Genomic DNA, 10,140 nt, shown 5'->3' with positions numbered 1-10,140 from the left:
ACCCAACACATCTCAGGCACACTTTCACTGTTGAGCAAACGGTGGTGAAAGAGCTTTGTTGTTGGGTGGGAAAAACATAACACATTAATCACAAGTCAGCAGTCTATAAAAGCAACCAGGCGGGAGATGATCATGACCAAGGCATTGTGTCTCTCAGCAGCAGAATATCCATAGGAGAAGGGTCAGTCTTGAGTAATACAGATATGCAGGATGCCTGGTTCTTCATTGTGTGCTGCCATTGCCTAATTCTCAGCAAGTTAACCACTTGTGAGAAGCTCTTCTACCGCCGGGACCATTCAGATATCCAGCCAGCCAATGTCCAGCAGGCTGAGCTGGTAACGGACGTCATCTCTGCACAGGTAAGCTGCATATACAATATAGTTTGTATGGTGGCCTTGTTTGCATTTGAGATTGTCTTCTGTTCCATAAAGATGTAAAGCAGTTGATACTAGTTTTGTGATTTTAGGCATTTTAGAGTTTTCTTGCGGCAAAGTGAAATTAAGACATTTTCAATAACATTTTGGCAAAAATTGAGAGACTGCAGCATAATTTTGTCAAATGCATTAGAGTCAATAGAGAAGGCCAAATTAAGGGAGTTTTTCTTGTGGCTTTAAGGGCGTAGTGGGTTTTAAATGACTAAAATACTCAACTATCCTGGTTCTGTTCTTAGCCTCTTATTAGCCTCATTATTTACATTTTTCCAGCAAATTTTCAATCAATTTTGCATTTCAATTGTGGAAAACACAGTGCCACTGTGCAGCATTCATTTTAGATTAATACTGTTAAATATCAGTAATATTTAACAGTATTAAACGTTGAATACTGGTCCGCTGGTATGGGGTGCTCAACCTCTGCACATTGTTCTTTGCATTACTGAATATGGTTTTGTGCATGTGGACATCTTCAGTTCTATCCCCTCCATCATGGTGAAGGCAATAAATAATATTTATTTGTACAGAGAACCATTTCATCTATGTTGTTATTTAATGAATCATAGTAAGAAATAGAAAAGAACTGTACAGCATAGAGAACAATAGTGTTCTATGCCAGTCTTTTTCAACCAGGGTGCTGTGGCACCTGGGGGTGCCTTCTGGCTTCCTCCGGGGTGCCTCATCATTTTGTGATGGTAGGACTCTGATGGGAAGGGGGCTCCTGATTTGATGGGGATACTTTAATATAAAAGAGGGGAGTTCTGATGTGAAAGGAGGGCTCCTGATGTGAAGGGGTGACTCCGATGTGAAGGGAGCTCCTGATTTGAAGGGGATTCTTTAATATAAAAGAGGGGAACTCTGATGTGAAAGGAAGGCTCCTGATGTGAAGGGGTGACTCCGATGTGAAGGGAGCTCCTGATTTGAAGGGGATACTTTAATATGAAAGAGGGGAGTTCTGATGTGAAAGGAGGGCTCCTGATGTGAAGGGGCGACTCTGATGTGAAGGGGGCTCCAGATTTGAAGGGGATCATTTAATATAAAAGAGGGGAGCTCTGATGTGAAAGGAGGGCTCCTGATGTGAAGGGGGGGGCTCTGATGTGAAGGGAGCTCCTGATTTGAAGGGGATACTTTAATATAAAAGAGGGGAGCTCTGATGTGAAAGGAGGGCTCCTGATGTGAAGGGGGGGGCTCTGATGTGAAGGGAGCTCCTGATTTGAAGGGGATACTTTAATATAAAAGAGGGGAGCTCTGATGTGAAGGGAGACTTTGATGTAAAAGGGGAACCCAAGTTTTTGTGTGTTTTTGTAAGAGGTTAAGACTGGGGTGCCAAGAGATTTTGCATTCTTTTAAAGAGAACCATGACTAAAAAAAGTTGAGAAATGCTGCTCTGTGCAATGATGGCTATCCAGTCTCTGGTGTTATCCACCTTTGGGCTCCATTCACACAAACGGTTTTCCGTGCGTATTCGGCCGTACAAATATGCGCGTAACCACGCTTAACATTAAAAAAAATGTATTGCAATGTGCATTGTGCAGACTATTGCGGAAGCCGCGCGGTACGAAACTGCGCATCTCACAAAACAGTCCAAGTGTGATTTTATGGGCGAATTTCGCATATTCCGGCTATACGTTCCGGAATCCACACACATGTTAACGTTTGCGCGGTTTTCCATTTGAAAAACCTAGCGGAAAACACTACCGCCATGTGTGAATGGAACCTAAATGCAGACAGAAGAAATATCAGTGGAAAAGTCCTACATGATGCCTTTATTTTGTGACATGAGAGCTATTATTACATACTGTACATTCCATGTTGAATGTGAAACACACATTTCATTGCAAAGACAGAATACAAGTCTGAAATATGAACCACTATAAAAACAAAAATATCTTCCACCCATATCAAGAGAAATTCCAACAAAGAAACTCACTACAGTGGAAATTTTCGCCAGATCAAAAGTGACGTACACAGTGCATTCTTTGTTTTTCTTAGTCCCATCTGTAATTTATTTCTATTACCTGTTCATCCTGCCGATAGCTATTTTTCTACTTCCTAAAACAGGGTGACAGCACTTTGCTCTGCAGTGAAATTGTACAGCAGCGTTGTCACCCTGTGGACAGGGTAAATCTTAGATGATATGTAGTTTTAGGTGGACTTTAGTTATCTCCTATTGCTGAAAATGATGATTGCTATGACAAAGAATCATCATTATATCTTAGATAGTATATATTATATACCACCCTGTTATAACATCAGCATTGTAACATTATTACATACTAGAGTTGTTGTTGATAATGCAATCAAAGCTTACTTGACAAAATCCCTTTTATGTAGTGAGTGCTGCCTTCCGTCTGCCCATCACTTTCTCCAACTTCTTGGATTCCCAGTGTGCTTTGCGTCTCTTTCCCCACTGCTTGATGTGAAGCAATCTCCGTTTCTCAAGACTACATATCCCATCATCATGCATTTCTTCCAGCAAGCAATGATAATGTTACATTGTTTTGTCGTCAAGTTGTAGCTCAGGAGGTAGGCTCTGTGAGTTGTGGCACAGAGAAGTACATATTCACAGGGCTGAATGAAATTGTGTCACTACATTGAGGAAGTACATCCTATGGGTATTTTCAATACGTTTACACACTTCTACATGGACATGGGTATTAGGAGTGGGATAGAACTTATATCAATTCAGAACAGAAATACAGATTTATTTTTGACCATAGATACCCTTGAATTGAGACTATAGTGCTTAGATTCTTACACCAGTCTTGGCATAGGGATTAATAATTATTTATTTATTTACACCTCTTTCAGCAATATCTTGCAAAGTATGGCTGGACAGAGCCAGTAATTTGGGATGAAACAAAAGACAACGATAGAGAACCACTAAAAGACACCAGTCTTATGGAGGAGGCGATAAGAAGTACAGGACAGCGCTCAGCTGAACCTACTAAAAGTCCCCAGTTTGTTGAAGCACTGAAAAAGTTTCAGAAGCTCAATAAGTTGCCGGCCACCGGCAGGCTTGACGATGCCACTATCAATGCCATGAATAAGCCAAGGTGTGGAGTTCCAGACAACCAGATTTCAAAGGCCAGCCAGGAGAAGCCCAGTTTTCCTAGAACAGCAGATAAAACCACCATGACAAGCCAAGGTGCAGATGCTCCAAAAACTCGCCGGAAAAGGTTCTTGGACTTGTTAATGAACTCCGAGAAGAACAGAAAGGAGCAGGAGGCATTCCAAAATTCTGGTGGGCGAGTGTTCAACAAAAAGTTACTAAAGTGGCGGATGATCGGAGAAGGGTACAGCAGTCAGATGTCCATCAACGAGCAGAGATACGTCTTTAGGTTAGCCTTCCGTATGTGGAGTGAGGTCATGCCTCTGGACTTTGAAGAAGACAACACATCACCTTTATCTCAGATAGACATCAAGCTAGGATTTGGAAGAGGTATGTACATCATTATAGTGGGGAAGCTTTCAAAGAGAAGCAATTTATAGCAACCAGTTGGCAATTATCTTTCATTTTACCAAATGCTCTTAACTGATGAAAAGTGAAATTTGATGCCTGTGGCTGTCACCAATGTCTAATGGGACTTGTAGCTCCACAACAGCTGGAGCACCAAGGTTGCCCACCCTTGGTCCAAAAGATCTCATCCAACCACAGAACAGCTGATTGGGAAACAACGACCCTAAAGGTGGCCATATATGGCTTCAAGTTTAGCCATTTCTTGCTGAATTGGCCAAAATTCGGGCCATGAGTTGCCCTGTGTGCACCACCTGGCTCAACAAAAGTCGACTACAAATTGACTGTCAGGTAGACAGGTATTGTCCAAACAGTGATTGCATTCTCTCAGGTGCAGTTACTGCCTTGCCACATGCTCATATTCATGGTGTGTAGGTGAATAAGTAATGGGTGGTCTACAGAACCACAGTATACACTCTGTAGGTGAAGCAGCAGGAGGTGGTCATAAGAACTACAGAACACACATGCTCACATTTATGGTGTATACAGGTGAAACTCGAATAATTAGAATATCGTGCAAAGTTCATTTATTTCACTAATGCAACTTAAAAGGTGAAACTAATATATGAGAGAGACTCATTACATGCAAAGCAAGATAATTCAAGCCGTGATTTGTCATAATTGTGATGATTATGGCTTACAGCTCATGAAAACCCCAAGAACCCCAAATCCACAACCTCAAAAAAGTAGATTATTACATGCAATCAATAAAACAAGGATTGTACATAGAACAATATCGGGCCTCTGAAAAGTACAAGCATGCATATGTACTCAGTACTTGGTTTGGGCCCCTTTTGCAGCACTTACTGCAATTACTTTTGCACGATATTCTAATTATTCGAGTTTCACCTGTAGGTGAAGCAGTAGATGGTGGTCCTCAGGACTACAGAACACACTCTGCCATGTAGTACTACACGCTCACATTTATGGTGTGTATGTGAAGCAGTAGAGGGTGGTCCTCAGAACTATGGAACACACTCTGTCGTGTAGTACTACATGCTCACATTCATGGTGTATAGGTGAAGCAGCAGGAGGTGGTCCTCAGAACTACAGAACACACTCTGCCATGTAGTACTACATGCTCACATTTATGGTGTGTAGGTGAAGCAGTAGAGGGTGGTCCTCAGAACTATGGAACACATTCTGCCATGTAGTACTACATGCTCACATTTATGGTGTATAGGTGAAGCAGTAGAGGGTGGCCCTCAGAACTACAGAACACACTTTGCCATGAACTGTCACATCCTCCCATTCACGGCCAAAATGCGGCTAGCAGGCGCAAAAAATAAATTCCAAGGATGAAAATTTGAGCCATTAAATTGTGTTTTAATAAAATGTCAGAATTAGACTTTGCTTTAGATATACACTTATAAATACCGTCAGCAAATTATAATCACTTAGAGGATAACAGGTACAACGTGCCAATAAAATAAAATGACTAAACAGAATGTTCTTAATGAGTTTTTCACTCTCAGGAAACCCTTTATTTGTTGTAAGACGGCTGAGGATTGATACTCCACACTATATTATACGCTGAGACAGCATGTAATTATACAATTCTCTTTAGTATGCTAATTTTTTACATTTATATTTCTTTTTGATTTATTTTTGGGCATAACTAAGAGTAAACAGACAAGATTCAGGAAAGCCATGAAAGATGCATGTTTGCTAACACTGGAACCTCATTTAAAAGGATGAACACAAAAAAAAAGTGGGGGTGTCACCTATGGCCAGTCAGATTCCAGTAAAAAACAGAGACGAGAAGTTCAGATACCACCTAAAGTGATATAACATAATATACATGTGATGATAGTCTTATCCCCTCACATGGACTTTCCTAATGTTGACTTGTGGGTGGACATGACTCCATCCCCTGTCTGAAATGTATTGACTTCTCCTGCAACACTATGTGAGTGCACTAGCTGAAGAACTGACCCCATTCTGTGTCTTCTTCTCCAGGTCGCCATTTGGGCTGCTCCAGAGCATTTGACGGGTCTGGGCAGGAGTTTGCCCATGCCTGGTTCCTGGGGGACATCCATTTTGATGATGATGAGCATTTTACAGCTCCAAGCAGTGACACTGGCATTAGTCTTTTAAAGGTAGGTGATGACTGCAGTTTCTGGCTATGCTTGAATTCCAGGGGCCATCCTAGATTTTGGCACTTTGTCCCTAAGAATATCTTTAGGTTAAAGCTAGTGATACACCGATACTGTTTTTTCGGTATCGAGTACCAATATTTTTTTTCCGGCACTCGTCTATACCGAATACTGATACTGCAAGTCCCATTAAGGAAGCCAGGCGCCATGTAATGACTCGCAACCTGTCTTCCTGATTACCCGAGAAGCCGGGTGGTGTGTCTCCATGCTTCCTCGTCACCTTGTCATTACACGGCGCCCAGCTTCCTGATTGGCCAGGAAACCGGCTCCATGCTCCCTCATCATCAGGTGAGGAGGGAGCATGAAACCGGCTTTCTTGCCAATCAGAAAGCCGGGGGCGTGTAATGACACGCTGCCCGGCTTCCTGATACCGGAAGCTCAAGTATTGGGCTAACCATCGGAGCATTTGGGCTGGCAGATCAGCAGGTACTTATCTGCACTTTCAGTATTTTTAAATAGACAAAACATAAGGATATATGCATGCTATGTATTCTTTCAGATACAGTCATTTTTTGCTAGTGTCCGATGCTCCTGTAAGCAGCAGTATAACCTGACTGTATCAGAATTCCTGTGTCCTTCAATGGATGAGAAAAAAATGAGATTTGTGAACTTATTATAAAATTCACTTCTTGGAGCCCATTGAAGGACACAGGAATTCATATACAGTCAGGTTATACTGCTTCCTACAAGAGGATTGGACACTAGGAAAACATGACTGTATCTGAATTTGTGTGTCCCTCAATGGATGAGAAACAATATAGGATTTTTGTACTCATCATAAAATCCATTTCTTGGAGCCGATTGAGGGACAATGGGCTACCTGCCGGGCTCCAAGATACAGCAATCTTTTCACTAGTGTCCAATCCTCCTGTAGGCAGCAGTATAACCCGCCTGTATCTGAATTCTTGTTTCTCTTAATAGACAAGTCAGAAACAAAGCTCTGGCTTTAGAAATATTCTAAAAGCAGATTTTTATGATGTTCTTTTTGCTGGTGAGCTCAGAGTAACGTGACTTAGAACTCTGACCCTATGGTGCCCCCAGCCATTCAGAAGCATTTTTAGTTGTCTGATGAACAGGAAGAATCCAGGTGTTTTCTGTTACACGGAGGAATCTTTGGATTGTTAAAAGCATATGCTTGGATATAAACCTCTCTCTCGCGTTTTATGATTACTGTTCTTTCTAATGAGCATTTTATTGAGGCTGAACAAACAACCTGGACAAAATGTTGCGTGATTTATCTAACGAGCCAATAGCTAATACCGCCTGGGCTTAACAACTTGTAGAATTCATATTGTAACGGATGGAAAATAACACTCGAATGAACCGATATTTCTGTACGTTGGAAGAGTTTGTAGGCGATAGGTTCATGTGGGCATGCAGCTCAGCTCCTGGGCACATGGAACTAAATTCCACATGGTCCCGGTGCAAAACATAATTTGTGATTGTTTCATGAGTCATACAGAAACTGTCCCGTCCTGTCTTTGAGCTGCACACTCACTCTTCAGTCAATTAGTTTTCTTTTTTCTTTATTTCTCCCTGATAATCCTGCACTTCCTGTCTGAGTGGCTACTCACTCCTGCACTGTGTATAGGAAGGAGACTTGTTTGCCACTAGGCTGTTCTTCTGATCTGCACTACAAACACACCTTCCTCTCACCTTCATTACGTGGGGTAGCGGTGTATTAGTTTACAGATGATGGCTTGAAAGAAAGGTGAGGGTGTTTGTGATTTCAGTTCAATTCACAGGAAGTGACAAGTATACTGCAAATTCGGCAAGATCAACAGGTATTTTCTGTACTTGCTGACAATGTTTTCAGCCTGAGAAATAAAAACAAATGCAGTCATCACATCTATAGGCTGGTACGCTGCAATATGTTAGATTTTTGGCTTTAGATATTCTTTAGCATTATTCAAAACAAAAAAAGCTCATTATAGCATACTTCCAAGAGTATAGTTATAGCCACAACAGACCATACAACTGCTATGGAGGCCCAGGAGCACAGGGGGCCCAGAGCTGTCCGGCTACATAGTGCTTTATACAAACAATGGCACTTGACAAATACAATGGGGTAATATGATTACAGTTTGTAATAAGTTTTATACGTATGAAAACATTTAGTATTTTGTATCACTAGAGGAAGTGCCTTGGAGATGGCGATAAGTCAGATGGGAAGAATCCTAAATGCTTCTGTCATTGTACAGCCCTGGGAATCTCCCCAATTTCTAACATGGGAAAGTGGGGTCCCTCTTATCTCCATCATTTTTAGGTAAAAGATAAGCCCCCCTCACAATTCCTCCATATGTGACTGAAACACATTAAACTCTTGTATGGTGTACATGTAGTAATGAACCTTGTGGCCTAGGTTATATTTGTATATTTCTGATTGGTGGTCTCCTCCCAAAAAACAGGTGGCAGTTCATGAAATTGGCCATGTGCTCGGACTATCTCACATCCACAGGCCCGGGTCGATAATGCAGCCCAATTACATTCCGCAGGAGTCGGGCTTTGAACTGGATCGGTCTGACAGGAAAGCAGTGCAACGTCTGTACGGTAAGGGCCAGATTCTATCATATCATATCATGTCATCACATGTATGAAGACTGTGCCAGAACAAGGCAACCTGAACCCCATACCCAGAGAATACCTAGTACTTCCAGGTATGGAGGAGCATGTGGCTCAATCCCCTTCATCTCATGTGACTGCAGCGGTGTTTAGTGATTGGCCCAGCTCTGTCACATAGGGACGGGGCAGTCTTTAGACCTGTGTAAGCTTTGAGAAGAGTGACTGAGCTAACACAGGCTTCTTTTCCTAGCTCTATGCTGAGTCCTATATTGACTTAGGGATTGGAGTAAGGAACCACAGTGCATGTTGAGGGACAAAGACATCCAACGCTCCAAGTGTTGAATGCTGACGAGTCTGATAGTAGTCTCTCAGCACTGAAACAAAAAAATACTTAAGAGATAGGGGCCTCTTCTATTGCAAGCCATTTGGATCTTTATTGAACTGACAAGGCCTCTTTAAGACAGTCTGAAGGTGGACTGTGCCTTTACAAACCCTGAGTCGGGGAATGGCGTTGTCTCGGCTGCAGCAGGCTTTGTCTCCCATTCCAATCCTCATTAGCAGAACAGCAGCTTCATACGGCTTACTTAGCGCTGAATTGGACCCTGACAACCTCATACGGCTGTAATTTTTCACAGGTGCCCAAACCGATTAACATAGCAGACAGAGTGTAAGGGGAGGACACAACTTTCCCGGGTCTGACAAATTCCGGAGCCGAAAAGTCGCCTTATACACAATAAATTGCATTTCCCCTAATGTGTTGTGAACATAGAGCAGAGCGCCTCTGTTTGAATAGAAATTAGATAGAGATTGCAGATGATTTGTGATGCATGTCAGGACTCACTTTATATCAACAACTGGCTGTAATTATACCCTGAGCTCTGCGCTTTCATAAGATTCCCTTCCTGTGAATGAAGGATTCAGGTACAATGGTAACAATGCTAGCCATTATTTTCTAGGGTGTCTCTGGCTGAGCTGTCCCGCATAGACCATCTAAGCCATGTCTGTGGCTCCTGGTGCTTTGACCTAATACTTTGTTTACTGCAGATGGAGTTGGCTTATCACTATTCTGTACTCTTGTAGGGCTTGTTCACACGACGTCCGTGCGCTCATGCACCCAAAATGCATCCCAATGTATCGCTATGTGTTTTATGGGCTACTGTTCTCACGAGCGCAGTCTGTTCCGTTCCGGACAGAGAAAATGCAGCATGTCACATTTTGTCCGGTTCGGAAATGCAAAACGCGTAAAAAATGCACTGCAGCTAACGTACTGACAGCCCCACTTAGTGGAACGCATCAAAACCGCATCAAAAACGCATAGCACCGCATCTGCAAATTTGCTTAAGATCTGGTCCGGACATTGTGTGAACAAGCCTTAAAGCTGGCCACACATTCAAGTCCGGATTTAATCTCTCCGCTGCCCAATGCCAGGTTCCTCAATGTGCCCCCCCCCCCCCCCCCATGGAGGCGCACGAAA

General features: G+C 42.5%; 1 protein-coding gene across 1 annotated transcript in view; it reads left to right on the top strand.

The window, feature by feature from the left end:
• Positions 1–203: 203 nt before the first annotated feature.
• MMP21 (matrix metallopeptidase 21) overlaps positions 204–10,140 on the top strand; it is a 20,985-nt gene continuing 11,048 nt past the window's right edge. Inside the window, exons 1-4 of the mRNA XM_018557466.1 lie at positions 204–359; positions 3,243–3,873; positions 5,908–6,047; positions 8,513–8,654. Of these exons, the coding sequence (XP_018412968.1) occupies positions 204–359; positions 3,243–3,873; positions 5,908–6,047; positions 8,513–8,654 (1,069 nt within the window). The remainder of the gene's footprint in view (positions 360–3,242; positions 3,874–5,907; positions 6,048–8,512; positions 8,655–10,140) is intronic.

Source organism: Nanorana parkeri, unplaced genomic scaffold (assembly GCF_000935625.1).
Source record: "Nanorana parkeri isolate BGI_ZX_2015 unplaced genomic scaffold, ASM93562v1 scaffold2, whole genome shotgun sequence".
In the NCBI taxonomy this organism is placed as follows: domain Eukaryota; kingdom Metazoa; phylum Chordata; class Amphibia; order Anura; family Dicroglossidae; genus Nanorana; species Nanorana parkeri.
The sequence above is the reverse complement of the archived record's forward strand: the minus strand, read 5'-3'. Positions and strand labels throughout refer to the sequence as shown.